The 13,756-nt window shown below is 45.4% G+C and overlaps 2 protein-coding genes across 3 annotated transcripts; one reads left to right on the forward strand and one right to left on the reverse strand.

Annotated features, from left to right (window-relative positions):
• The first annotated feature begins 490 nt into the window (after positions 1-490).
• LOC122780995 (mitotic spindle positioning) lies at positions 491-6,608 on the forward strand. Its single transcript, XM_044044471.1, has 5 exons — positions 491-572; positions 2,680-4,353; positions 5,153-5,214; positions 5,443-5,481; positions 6,232-6,608. The coding sequence occupies exons 2-5, from the start codon at positions 2,706-2,708 to the stop codon at positions 6,319-6,321; spliced, it is 1,839 nt and encodes a 612-aa protein (XP_043900406.1). The 5' UTR covers positions 491-572; positions 2,680-2,705; the 3' UTR covers positions 6,322-6,608.
• A 549-nt stretch (positions 6,609-7,157) lies between these two features.
• plppr3b (phospholipid phosphatase related 3b) lies at positions 7,158-13,700 on the reverse strand. Of its 2 annotated transcripts, XM_044044470.1 has the most exons (8): positions 13,543-13,700; positions 12,948-13,050; positions 12,404-12,589; positions 12,201-12,327; positions 11,232-11,427; positions 9,440-9,497; positions 9,194-9,367; positions 7,158-9,057 (listed from the first exon to the last, which is right to left on the reverse strand). In XM_044044470.1, the coding sequence occupies exons 2-8, from the start codon at positions 13,038-13,040 to the stop codon at positions 7,759-7,761; spliced, it is 2,133 nt and encodes a 710-aa protein (XP_043900405.1). In that variant the 5' UTR covers positions 13,041-13,050; positions 13,543-13,700; the 3' UTR covers positions 7,158-7,758. The 2 variants fall into 2 exon arrangements, with proteins under 2 accessions (XP_043900405.1, XP_043900404.1); XM_044044469.1 differs by having other exon boundaries at positions 9,194-9,497.
• Positions 13,701-13,756: the final 56 nt, after the last annotated feature.

The raw sequence follows: 13,756 nt of genomic DNA on the forward strand, positions 1-13,756 counted from the left end.
AGTTAAATTTTACTTTGTCAACTCAAACAGTTTAACTGAGGTTTTAACTTTGGTTCATCCATCGTTACTTTTAAGGTTTAAATAATTTTTTTTGTAAGGTTTTATTGTTCAGTGCTTAACTTAGATTTAATTCAGGTTTTAATACATTTAAATTTGGTTTAACTTTGGTTTATCTTGGGTTTAACAGGATGATTTTAACTTGGGTTTTACTTTGGTTTAACTTTGGTTTAATTGATGTTTAATTGATGTTTAATTGAGGTTAAAGTGAGGTTTAATTGAGGTCTACCTGGAAATAAAGAATAAGAGAAAAACAATGAAGTGAAAAAAATCATTGAAACAGAAAACTCGATGAATGCTGTGTCATACAAAACATCATATGATATAAAGTGTCACGTGATGGACTGAAGATGACCTGATGTGTGTGTATGTGTGTGTGCGTGCTTGCTTTTGTGTGGGCGGGGCCTCAGATGATATGATAGACAGTGAACTTTGTCAGTTGAAGTTGGGGTCAGAGTGAGCTGTTGTTCAGACACGGCTGTTGTTGCTGTTGTTGCTGCTCACAGGAAACTCAGGTAAGAAAACCAGCTTTTACAAACTGACTTTCACAATAAAAGCCTGATCTTAAAATCAACAATTTCACATGTTTTATTCCAAAATTCAAGGCTAACCTTCAACAAACCAAAAATGAAATAATTTTGCTGATGTTCACCCCCTACAGGCGGGCACACATCATTACACTGTGTGAGTATTGACGATATGAGCAGATCAGTGATCAGCGTTTAAACGTTAAGCGTTTAATGATTAACAACCTGGTCACATGACTAGGCTGCTACACCCTGGTCACATGATACAAAACATGATACCTCACAGTAAAGGTACCTCACTGTAAAAGTATCTCACAGTAAAAGTATCTCAAAGTAAAGGTACCTCACTGTAAAAGTACCTCACTGTAAAGGTACCTCACTGTAAAACTTCCTCACTGTAAAAGTATCTCACAGTAAAGGTACCTCACTGTAAAGGTATCTCATAGTAAAAGTACCTCACAGTAAAGGTACCTCACTGTAAAAGTATTTCACAGGAAAAGTATCTCACAGTAAAACTACCTCTCTGTAAAACTTCCTCACTGTAAAAGTATCTCACAGTAAAACTACCTCACTGTAAAAAACAATACAGTAACAATCAGACGTTACCATTGAGATGGCACGTACCTATGATGAAAATATCCCTGTGCTCAGTTTCTTTGACAGACAGTGAAAGACATCAGTGGACAAATGTGTCTATGATGTTTGTTCCTGCCTTTGATCTTTGCGTGAAGAAAATATTTCAAAAGTATTTCAAAAAGTATAAAAATCTGAATATTTACTAATTATATATATTAATAACTAAGCGGCCCTCATACTCCTAACATGAAGGGGGCGCTATAGAACCAATTTTCTTAGTGAGGTTTCAAACTAAAGGACCTGTTGTGTGTCACGTTTTCTGAGAATAATAATAAGAGTAAAACAATGACTCTGTATTACCGGGTAAAGTTTATGTTGTTCAGCTCTTTCGGCACTGTAGGAAATTGATGTTAAACTTTGACCTTTGACTGTTTCAAAGCACTTTTCCACTTTTCTCTCTCTCTCTCTCTCTCTCTCTCTCACTCTCTCTCTCTCTCTGTGAATGTGTGAGTGTGTTGGTCTGCTGATAACACACACGCACACGTACACACACACACACACTTATCAGACTCAAACAGATTCAAGTAAACACAAAGTCCTATATTATATTATATTATATTATATTATATTATATTGTGTTATTCATCATGAACTTAATATTGAACTTGAAAAAATCTCCTTCCTCATAGTGGTACTGACTCATCTTTTAGCACAAGAGCTTTAGAAGCAGCAGGTGCACAGTTAGACAGTTTCTCCCTGAGTTAACATTATTAGTATCATCATCCAAACCATCAACCTGTTAGTTAGATCCCATCCCCACCAAACTGTTTAAAGATGTTTCCTTTAACAGCTCCATATTAACTCAAATTAATCTATCCGGATATCTATCTAATTAATCTACTGGATATCTACCCCAAACTTTTAAAGTAGCAGTTATTAAACCCCTTCTCAAAATCTATCAAATCTTCCTTTCATTTCTATAATCTTAGAAAAGGCAGTAGCTAATAAGCATGTGAATATGTGCGCATTAATGGCCCTAGTGTTTGTTCATTGTGTGAATTGTTGGGTTTCTCTGCTCTCCATGATGTTGTCTATGTATAGACTTGAGATAGCGTATGTTATGATTCGGTGCTATACAAATATAAAAACTGAATTCAATTGAATTGATGTATCACAGCCATAGCTTGAAGTAAAAAACGATTCGGAAATGCTAACAATCAGGAATTTGACATTTGAACAGAAATACTCTCACTCCCACAATGCTTTGCAGTTCTCCAGTTAAATCAGTTTCCATGGAAACTAACCTGCCCTCACACACCTGTTTCCATGGAAGCCAACCTGTTGTCTTGTTTCCATGGAAACAGCTTCATACTCTTTGCTCTTTCCATGGAAACAGCTTCATACTCTTTGCTGTTCCTCGTCTTCTATTAAATTTCATTCTCCCTGGTTTAGAATAATCTGCTGTTTCCATGGTAACTACCTAGTTTAGTCGTAAACATCATGTCTGTTGTTGTTTCAGGCCCTTCTACAGCACCCCCTGCAGTCATGGACAGCACCCCAAGGCAATGGGTTCTGAAGCCTCTTTCCCCTCTGCTCCAACCCTCAGACCTGCGGACCATTGCCGGGTCAACGACAGCAGGTGACCCTAACCTGGACAAACAGTTCTTCTCCTATCAGCAGAGTGATGGATCTCAGGACCAGCAGGTCTTAGTGTCACCAGAGAGAGCAAGTGTCAGTGACGAGTGGCAACCCAGTGGTCCCAGCAGCCCCAGCAGCCCCAGCAGTCCCAGTAGCAGCTCTGGCTCTCACTGTGGCTTCTACTCCTTTGTGGAGGATCCAATGAGTCTCGAGGCAGAGATGAACGAAGTCTGGATGAACTCAGCACAGCGGCAGTCTCAGCTGTTCACCCTGAAAGAGGAGAGAGGATTCAAACTACAGACCTACACCAGCAAAAGGAAGCCAGAGAGTCTGTTCTCAGAAAGTAAGGGAGACTCATGGCACCACGTAGATCCACAGAATGTCATCCAGGTGGTGAAGGAAGAGGAGGAGAAGCAGCTCCGAAAGGAGATCATTCGCAGTCAAGCACCCAAGAAAAACCCAGTATTCAAAGAGCAGCTTCAAATTCTGGAGAATCTGGACCTGAGCGGATCTAAAAACAAACTGAGCTACAGTCCTGTCAGCTCCAGACCAGAACCTTTTCAGCCTGCTGCATCTGGGACCATCGACAGGGAGCAGATCGACTTCAGAGCTGCACAAAAACAGTTCTTGAAGATGGAGCGGGACCAGTTAGCAGACCTGAGCTTGTCTTTGCAGCAGGGTTCTGACATGTCCTCAGTGAGGCGGGTGGAGGTGAATGAAGGTCAGATCCGTCCCTCAGAAGAGAATGAGACCTGCACAGATAGGACGGGGGTGGTGAGCTGGAGGTTAGGGCTGGAGGAGAGTCTGAGCAGGCAGGGTGGTGTGTTTGAAGACCTGGACTCCAGCCTGGAGGATCTGTCGGTGAACAGAAGCCAACAGTGCACAACTGAGACCCCAATTGAAAAGGAGATCCGGTTAGTCCAGGAACGCGAGGAGGACCTTCGGCGCTCTCGTGGCCTGAAGCACAGTGATGGAAGGGTGGAGATGGTGAAAATCGAAACCAAACGTTTACAATTCTTAACACCCATCAAGACCCAAGAAAAGTCCAGAACAAGCTTCATTATTCAGAGAGAAATCGAGAAGGAGAACCAGAGAGGAGCAGAACCGGAGCAGCAAGGCGGAAGTCTGCGACTGAATTTACCAGATGTTACGCAGCAACAGGAAGAAGACAGGAGGACAGAGGATGGACACGTTGATGGCTTCTTGGCTCCTTGTTGTCCTCATCGACACCCTGAAGAACCCGAGTGGTGCTTCGCTCAAACTTCAGCTTCCTCCTCTGTCACTGAAACAGATTCCAGAGTTTTACGCCAGGATCGAATTACTTCATCATCATCCCGCTTCTCTTCTTCCCCCTCTTCCTTCACACCTCAGTGTTGGAGGGAAAACCTGGAGTCCACTGGTCTGCAGTCCAGGGGACAAGGAGCTCCAGATTTCATAGAGAAGGAGATTGAGGAGGCCTTGAGACGAGAGAAGGAGCTGAGGGAGCTGAGGGAGCTGAGGGAGCTCCAGCAGAACAGGGAGAAAAGAAGTCTGTCAACTCCACCTCCACTTACAGGTACCTGCTGTCATGGCTGTAATGCACTCAAACACAGTGTGGACCCAAATGCACACAGCGGAGGCAGAGATCTCAGTTTAAACAAAAATACAAAGCAAAATCTTACTCAAGGTCAGCTAATAAACCCAAAACAGGGTCAGACGAGAATGAGCCAGGCACAGGGAACAAGATGAAGCAGACGTGGTAATCTGGCACAAGACAAAGGGAGGAGTATTTAAGGAGCATGAACTGATTAACACCAGAAAATGCTCAGTTTATAAAATCTATGTCAGTTTTAGTCTAGAAGATCTACGTCACATGTTCACGTCTTTATGTCACTGTTAGACAGACTTTTGTAAACCACTCATTCTCCCACACCATAGTCCATAGAGAAAATCAGTGATTGTAGCTGCGGAGACACAGGAGCTGCTGGTCCTCTGCTGCCTCGTGTGGTCTCTTCGTGTCACTGAGGTCAATCTGAACAAAGGATTTCAAACAGTGAAGTGACAAAATAAGACATTTGAACTCAGTGATGGAGGCAGCAATGGATCAACAACTGCTGTGTGTGTGATGTTAAAATCACTGATTTCCTCTGTGGACTTTGGTGTGGGAGAGGTTCATTGACTGATGGGAGCAGCAGTGGATTGACAATGACGACTGGTATATCCTCTGACAAAACTTCTGACCCTGGAGGTCAGAGGTCACTTTGTGATGTCAGTGATGACATCATCATGATGTAATCTTTCCTACTAGTGTTTTTCAGACAAACTCACCCGTTTGTCTTCCTCTCCCTCCTCCTCTTCCTTCTTCTACCCCACAGCGCTCCTATTGGCCCCGCCTCCTCGCAGAAGAGATGTACTAAAGATGGACGACAGCGAGTCAGTGAGTTTAGGACACACTCTTATTTTGAAGGGTTATCTAAACAGCTGGAGGGTGGTTGAGATGAATGAGTGAGTGTTTTCTTTTCATATTTTGTAAATAAAGTAAGAGAGTGAAGGTTGAGATGATTTGGTCATGTGATGAAGGAGAAGAGGACGACCACAGAGAACTGTGGTAAAAACAAAATGATCCAGGCTGCCAAAATAAAAGCCCAAACTTTTTCTGTTTCAGTATGCAGGAATTCACCTCATCGATGAAGTCAACAACAAGGTCAGAACACTGAGCTAAGCTAGGCTAGCTGTTTCCACCTGCTCACTTTCACAATACTAAGCTAGCTGTTTCCTCCTACTCACTTTCACAATACTAAGCTAGCTGTTTCCTCCTGCTCACTTTCACAATACTAAGCTAGCTGCTAGCTGTTTCCTCCTACTCACTTTCACAATACTAAGCTAGCTGTTTCCTCCTACTCACTTTCACAATACTAAGCTAGCTGTTTCCATGTGCTCCCTAGTGTTGATTAACTGTGGTAACTAACCTTACTAACATCTAAAGAGTTAGCTAAACCAGGTTAGCCAGTCTTTTACTAGCACTCCTGTAGAACAACTCTAGCATAACATAGTCACTGCAGGAGGAGGAGCCTGTTGTACAAAGTACTGATGTGACCAAATCATCAATATCACACATGCTAACTGCTGATGTCCTGTGTGAGATCAAAAGCTAAGTTTTTAATGATATATGAATGCTATTCATAATATCATGTCTCTGTGGGTTAAGATCATGTCTCTGTCTTTGGTAAATCCTGGAAGACTTTGGACTAAGTGGTTTTGTAACAAACTAAATAGTAAATTTAGTAGAAACTAAAAATTGGTGCCAAAATGGTGCAGTTCCACTCTGGAACACGGACTCCTGGGTGGGATGCAGTTCCACTCTGGAACACGGACTCCTGAGTGGGATGGTGACGCTCCTCTCTGGAGTATAGCTCCCAGTATAAGCTCCTCTTCTCTCTTTGTCTTTTTTCAGGTTGTTGAGTCGACTCGAGTTTTACGACATAAAAACCAACAAGCTCTTCGTTGGGAGGCCGGAGTCTTTGCCAACCTGGAGAACCAGTGACAGCAGCACAGCTAAACCCAGGACTAGATCCAAGATGAGAGTCAGCATTAAACCCAGGACCAGAGGACTTTCAAACGGGTTTAGAAGTGGAATGCTGGCTCTTGATTAGTTGATTGATTAATCGTAACCCTCAGGTTTTGTAAATGATATGAATGAATTAATGTTTTTTAGAAGAGGACTTTGCTAACGATCTGATTGAAGACATTCTTTTCATTAAAAGTCCTCAGTGTGGACGTCAAACAACAACATGGTTTATTTCATGTCCTGAAATAAATCTGGAATTTTAATACAGATTTCAAAATGTCTGATTAATGTCGTATAGTCTCCTCCCACTTTCAAAAAACATGACACATGGACGTCAAGAGACAACCAATCAGGTCATTGATCAGGATGACGTCTAAGAACGATGATCTCGTAACGTCTTCTTACGACTTTAGCTTTAAATGAAAGTAGAGCTGCCACAGAAAGACAGTGTCTCTCCAGTGTCCACCATGTTGGACGTTTACAAAAGCTGTTAAACCAGTGTTTGTGATTGGTTTTATTTTTTTACGAAATTTGACCAAATCAACGTCCTCAGCATATGTGAAATATTATTAAACTCTTGTAATTTCTACACAAATCTGTGATTTTGACACAAATCTATGATTTCAACACAAACCCTTGTGATTTCAACAGAAACTTTTGATTTTGACACAAACTCGTGATTTCAACACAGACCCTTGTGATTTTAACAGAAACTTTTGATTTCGACACAAACTTGTGATATATAATATATAAGTCTTTGTTTTAGAAAAAAATTTCTCATAATTTTTATTTTGAAGGACTTGACTTCATGCTCAAAACATTACAACTTTATTTGTGATCAACACTTTCCAAAAGTCAATTTAGACATTTTGTCCACGATGGACATTAGAGACACAGAGCACAGCTTTACTGATGACTTCATAGCTTGTATTGATGATGGTGTGGACGTTGAATCTTTAATCTTAATTTAATCTCAATATTATGATCTGGATAAATATTTACTCTCATAAACACAAACATTCACCTTTGACCAATCACAGAGCAGCACACTAACAAACCAACATGCTGACTATCACTATAGCAACCGCACAACAGAAAGACAACGACACTCATCCAGGAAATAAAGAGTGAGGAAACTCAAACTGCTGCTGTCAACGCTGAGACAGTTGCCATTGAAACACTTTGTCTTCCTGCTTGGAGACACAGCACTGCACAGTTTTTCACCAGCCCCACCCATAAGCTACAGCCACACCCACCTCCTATGCCTCCTCCCCCTCTCTTGTTGTTTACATGTTTTTTGGGTCCTTCGTTTCCTTGTGCAACATGAACTGTTTTGTTATTATGAATAAACAGCTGCCCCCTGGTGGACACATTGGTCTGCTGTCCGTAAACCAAGCTTTTATTCTGAAAAGCCTAATTCTCCTTAAACCTGCATCCGTGTGAACTCTTGTAGAAGTTTTCTTCAGTCTGATTATGAAGCTCTCGATCCAGCAGAACCAGTGCCGTCTTACGTCTCATGGCCGTCTCACGTCTCATGGCTGTCTCCCTGTGCTTCGTCTCCGATGACGACTCCACCTGGTGGAAAGGTGGGGGAGGAGTAGGTTCAGGGTCGGTGGTGACACGCGGCGAGACAGACCGGTGCGGGCGGAAGCTGCTGCCCCTGGCGGTCGAGTCTCCTCGGTTTAGACTGTTGAGGTCGTACGTGTCCCGTGGGTCACCACCCGTGGATGCCCCCGCCCACTGCCATGGGTGACCATTACCTGCCAGGGCCAGAGCCTGAGGGGGGGGCAGCGTCTGGTGAGGGGCATGGGTGTCCATGGTGACAATGCCTGGACCCTGACGCTGCTGATCAGAGGCGGGGCCGTAGTGTGGGGAGTTGGTGGTGGAGGAGGTGCCGGAGCAGGTGGAGGCAGTCTCAGAGGAGGAGGACGGAAGGAGGCCCTGCTGCTTCGACATGGCGATCACCTGCATGAGCCGCGGCTGGTTAGCTGCTCCACGGGCCACGCCCTCACTAGTCTTCTCCCTGATGGCGAGCCACTTGGCTCGGGTCAGAGCGCTCTTTGGGGAAACTGGCGGAGGTCCTGCCTCTGGGATCTGTGGCGGGCGAGGAGTTGCCACAGGCTTAGCAGCCTGGACTGGTGGTTGGTAGATAGGAACCTGAGAGCCGCCGTCATCCGTGGCCACCGAGCCACCCTCAGAACCGTCCTCACTGGCGTCCCGCTCCGCCTCTTCGTGGACACTCTGGCCTCTCATTTCCATGGATTTCTGCTTCCACTCGGACACCAGCTGTTGCGTCCGCAGCGGGTCCACGGGAACCTGCACAGCTTTCAGACGCCGTTGAACTGGCTGAGCAGACGGAACTGGATCTTCTGTGAACCCGTTGACGTTCATGCTGGCTCTGGGCAGCGTGTGACTGAAGGTCAGCATGGTCTCCTTCCCCATGGGGCTGCGAGGAGCCAGCAGCTCCACGTCCACGCTCGCCCTCTTCAGGCTGCTCATGGACGTGCTCTCTCTCTGCAGCGGCGCCGACACTGACGCCGGGGCCGCTGCGATCTCGTCGTTACTGTCCGAGGCGGAGGCGGGCCCTTTGTTGTAGACGGACTCGTGTCCTCGCTCCGTCAGAGCTCGGAGCGGGTCTTCTTTTGGAGGTGGAGGAGGCGGGGCTGGAGTGATGTCATCAGAGGACTTGAAGTTAGCCACAGCATGAAAGGCCTGTAGGACAAAAAGTAACCAGGTACTTTTGTACTTTTACCATTAATTCTTGTGAATATTGTTTATTTATTTATTTTAATATTTATTATTACGTAATGATGATTATGATGATTATGATGATGGCTGTGTGTCTCACCAGGTACGCAGCGATGAAGGCTCCGATGAGGAAACCTGCGTAAACATCGATGGGATGACTGCGGTGCTGAGTGATCTGGGTCAGACCCGTCAAAGCTGCAGCGATGACAAACGCAAACACCAGCACAGGTTTGAGCAGCTTGGTGCTGTTTGAGATGGTCGAGTTAAAATACATCTGAGAGAGAGAGAGAGAGAGAGAGCGCGTTTCCATGGTTTCCTGAAACGCACACGACAAAACTTTACTCACCGAAACATAAACAGCAGCGAAGGCAGACAGAGTTGCATGCTGGGACGGAAACGTCTTCCTGTTGAGACGAGAGAGAGCGAGAGAGAAAGAGAGAGAGAGGGAGAGAGAGAGATTTGATTTTGCAAACACAACTTTACTTTGTTCGTTTTTTCCTTTTAATAACACACATACACATACAGTGTATTAAAAAGTATTGGAACAGTGAGGACAATTCCTTGATTTTTTGCCGTAGACTGAAAACATTTGTGTTTGACATCAAAAGAAAAACAAGTTCATCTTTGTCTCATCAGTCCATAAAACTTTATTCCAGAATGTTTGATGCTCGTCGCTGTACTTTTTGGTCAATTCCAGCCTGGTCTTCCTATTCTTCTTTCTAATGAGTGGTTTCATGTTCTGGTGAAGCTTTAGTACGTTTGTTCATGAAGTCTTCTGCCATGTGTTGCTTGGTCCACCAGTGGTTTCTTTCTTCTTCAGGACATTCCAAATGCTTGTACTGGCTCTGGCCAATGTTTGTGCAATGGGTCTGATTGATTTCCCATCTTCTCTCTTGTGTTTCACCCATAGACAGCTCTGTTGTTTTCATGTTGGTTCAACTGAGCGTAGACATTCAGTGCTATTTATTGTTTAAATAAACAATGTAATAGGACACACCTGGACAACACAACACACCTGTCAGTCACATGTTCACATACTTTTGCTCACATGAAAAATGGTGGTGCTCTCTTCTACAGTATGTTGTGTATCAGATCCAGATGTAAAAGCTGAAATGTTTGTCTTTTGATGTCAAACCCAAATGTTTTCAGTCTATGACAAAATTGGAATTGGCCTCACTGTTCCACTGGGCACTGTATATTCATATTCACACACATCACATCTTCAAAAGGTCAACATCTTCCACTTGAAACGGGACATCCTGGTAACACCACATGTTCTTAAAAAAATCAGGGTGATGACGGCCCTCCTGCTGCTCATAGGGAGCTCTCCTCTCTGACACCACCTCAAGCAGGTCACAACCTATGATGGACCAGAAAGACTTGTAGAAGTCAACAGGAAGACCGTCAATACCTGGTGCTTTGCCACTCTGCAAAAACATCATTGCCTTGTGCAGCTCCTGCACCGTTCAATCTGCCTCCAACCCCGAGTTTGCCTTCAAGTTTACCTGAGGGAGACCTGCAAGGAAGCTGCTGCGCACCATTCACTCTTAAAGAGGTTTCTATAGAAACCAACAGCAAACTTCCCCTCCCTCTGACCAAGGGAGCTGCGGCGGCTCCCTGCAAGTGGATTTCACAGACTATAACCCACCACCTCACAGCCAGGCCCGCCTCCTCCACACTGCACGGCCCCGACATGCTCAAAATCAGCCGCTGCAGCCCCAGACACACACACACATACACACTAAACTATACTATGTTAACAATCAACGCAAGACAAACAAAAACAAAAAAGTAAACTCAAAGTTTCTCACAGAAACATCACACACGCTCTCAGCTCCACACACACTCCGAGAGAGAGAGTGAGAGAGAGAGTGAGAGAGAGAAAGAGTGTAAGAGAGAGTGAGAGAGAGAGTGTGAGAGACAGTGAGAGAGTGAGAAACAGTGAGAGAGAGTGAGAGAGAGAGAGAGAGAGAGAGAGTGAGAGAGTGAGAGCGAGAGAGTGAGAGAGAGACAGTGAGAGAGCGAGAGAGAGTGTGAGAGACACACACTCCGAGAGAGAGAGAGAGAGAGTGAGAGAGAGAGAGAGAGAGAGAGAGAGAGGGGGAGAGCGCGAGAGAGTGTGAGAGACACACACTCACCTAGCGGCCATGATGGCGTGTTGGTCATGACCAGAGCAAATGTCTCTGGTGATGTAAGCATTTTGGTCACATGACACACCAGCCTGAGTGTAGTTGGGTTTACAGACAGTCAGGAAAAAGGGGGCGTGGTAACCTGTTGACAACTGGATGATGTCACTGACCAGAGCAGTCGCACAAAGACCAAAGACATGGACACCTGGGGGAGAAAGAAGGTGTCCCCCAGTGTTGTGTGCTCAGGTGTGTCAGGTCAGGTGTGGCTCAGGTGTCTCATGTATCAGGTGTTCAGGTGTCAGGTGTATCAGGTGTCAGGTGTCAGGTGTTCAGGTGTATCCATCAGGTGTCAGGTGTATCAGGTGTCTCAGGTGTATCAGGTGTCTCAGGTGTCTCAGGTGTCAGGTGTCAGGTGTCGGGTGTCTCAGGTGGGTGTCTCAGGTGTCAGGTGTATCATGTATCAGGTGTTTCAGGTGTATCATGTATCAGGTGTCGGGTGTCTCAGGTGTCTCAGGTGTATCAGGTGTCAGGTGTTCAGGTGTAGGTGTCTCAGGTGGGTGTCTCAGTGTGTGTCTCAGGTGTATCAGGTGTATCAGGTGTCAGGTGTCAGGTGTCTCAGGTGGTGTGTGTCTCAGGTGTCTCAGGTGTCTCAGGTGTATCAGGTGTATCAGGTGTGTCAGGTGTCAGGTGTATCAGGTGTTGGTGTCTCAGGGGTCAGGTGTCAGGTATATCAGGTGTCTCAGGTGTCTCGGGTGTCTCAGGTGTCTCAGGTGTATCAGGTGTATCAGGTGTATCAGGTCAGGTGTCTCAGGTGTATCAGGTGTCTCATGTGTCTCAGGTGTCTCGGGTGTCTCAGGTGTCTCGGTGTCTCAGGTGTATCAGGTGTATCGGGTGTCTCAGGTGTCTCAGGTGTATCAGGTGTCTCAGGTGTTTCAGGTGTAGTTGTATAAGGTGTATCAGGTGTCTCATGTGACGTACCTACGAAACGCACCGTCCTCCTCAGAAATGAATTAAAGTTGCAGCCTCCTGCGTTGATACTTCCCTCGTGGCGACGCAGCTTCAGCTGTGACTGCAGGACGTAGATCATACCTTCAACCGCCATGATCTGACACACAAAACAAACGCACCTCAGTGACCTGCGGTCACACACGTATGTGTGACGCTGAATGGTGGCGTGTTACCGAGGCAGCAGGAGCGGCGAAGGCGAGGCTGAGCAGCATCAGCAGAGGAATGAGCTCATCTCCTTCGTCCACGTAAGGCATACTGAGGTCGCGGTCATGGCAACGGAATCCAACCTGTGCCGGCTGCAGCACGTCGGTCAACTCCAGGAAGTACAGAGATGCCATGGAGGACACCACGATGGGCAACTACACACACACACACACACAAACATACACATGAATCTGGTTCAGTGAAAAATCTCATACAGAACATATACAGTGTGTGTTTGTGTGTATTTGTATTATCTCCCCCATTTTTCCTTTCACCCCAACCGGTCGCGGCAGATGCTGCACATGTTTGATTCTGGTTCTGTCTGAGATTTCTTCTTCTGTTAAAAGGGAGTTTTTTCTCTCCACTGCCCCCTATTGTTTGCTCATTGTGTGAACTGCTCTCCATGATGTTGTCTATGTACAGAGACCTGAGATAATGTATGTTATGATTTGGCGCTATACAATTGAATTGAATTGAATTTGTGTGTGTGTTTGTGTGTGTATGTGTATTCACTTCCACAAAGTAGAAACATGGCAGCAGAGTCAAGCTGTCTTTGGGAGGTTTTTTCTTCATCTTCTCTGACGGATTCATCATCATCATCATCATCTTGAAGAGCCTGTAACATGACATCACCATCTTCATCATTATCACCATCTTCATCATCATCACATCTTCTTCATGATCACCATCATCATCATCATCATCATCACCATCTTCATCATTAACTATAACCATGACCATAGTTAACATGTTAGTCCTAAAGTTCAGTTCCTCAGAAATTAGGTTCTGCCTCATCAGGACCAGACTTTGGTCTCCATGACGACCACTGGTCCTGACAAGGTCAGTGTTTTTACCATACGCTCACACACACACACACACACACACACACACAGACTGACTGACACACACACACACACACCACCAGTCATTACGGGATTCTGAGGTTTTATTGTCTCGTGCTCATGCGGCATGTTCTGTGATTAATGAGGACGCAGCGCCGCAGCGCGCGCTTACTCACAATCACACTCACACACTCACACACATACACACACACACCTCAAATCATTGATCAGGTTTCTCTTCCAGCTGCAGAACCGCACATACTTGCCTTTTGTCCCGGGTTACAGCCGCGTAGTTCTTGTCCCGGTCCTGGTCCCAGGTTTGGTTCCGTTTGTGTCAGAACAAACCTGAGGGATCGATGCTGCAGCAGGTCTGCTGCTGCTGCACGGTGAGTGTGTGTGTGTGTGTGTGCGCGAGAGAGACAAACAGAGCGCGCGGGCAAACATGGAGGTGTTCCCTCCCCATCAGTGTGTATGGCAGCT

The sequence above is a fragment of the Solea senegalensis genome, linkage group LG14 (genome assembly GCF_019176455.1).
Source record: "Solea senegalensis isolate Sse05_10M linkage group LG14, IFAPA_SoseM_1, whole genome shotgun sequence".
In the NCBI taxonomy this organism is placed as follows: Eukaryota; Metazoa; Chordata; class Actinopteri; order Pleuronectiformes; family Soleidae; genus Solea; species Solea senegalensis.

Coding starts and splice junctions, on each gene's coding strand:
- LOC122780995 (XM_044044471.1), top strand. CDS start 2,706: ATGGACAGCACCCCAAGGCAATGGGTTCTGAAGCCTCTTTCCCCTCTG. Junction 5,215..5,442: donor AGATGGACGACAGCGAGTCA/GTGAGTTTAGGA, acceptor TTTCTGTTTCAG/TATGCAGGAATTCACCTCAT. Junction 5,482..6,231: donor TCGATGAAGTCAACAACAAG/GTCAGAACACTG, acceptor GTCTTTTTTCAG/GTTGTTGAGTCGACTCGAGT.
- plppr3b (XM_044044469.1), bottom strand. CDS start 13,040: ATGATGATGATGATGATGAATCCGTCAGAGAAGATGAAGAAAAAACCT. Junction 12,328..12,403: donor TCGCCGCTCCTGCTGCCTCG/GTAACACGCCAC, acceptor TTTGTGTGTCAG/ATCATGGCGGTTGAAGGTAT. Junction 9,058..9,193: donor CCTTCATCGCTGCGTACCTG/GTGAGACACACA, acceptor TTTGTCCTACAG/GCCTTTCATGCTGTGGCTAA.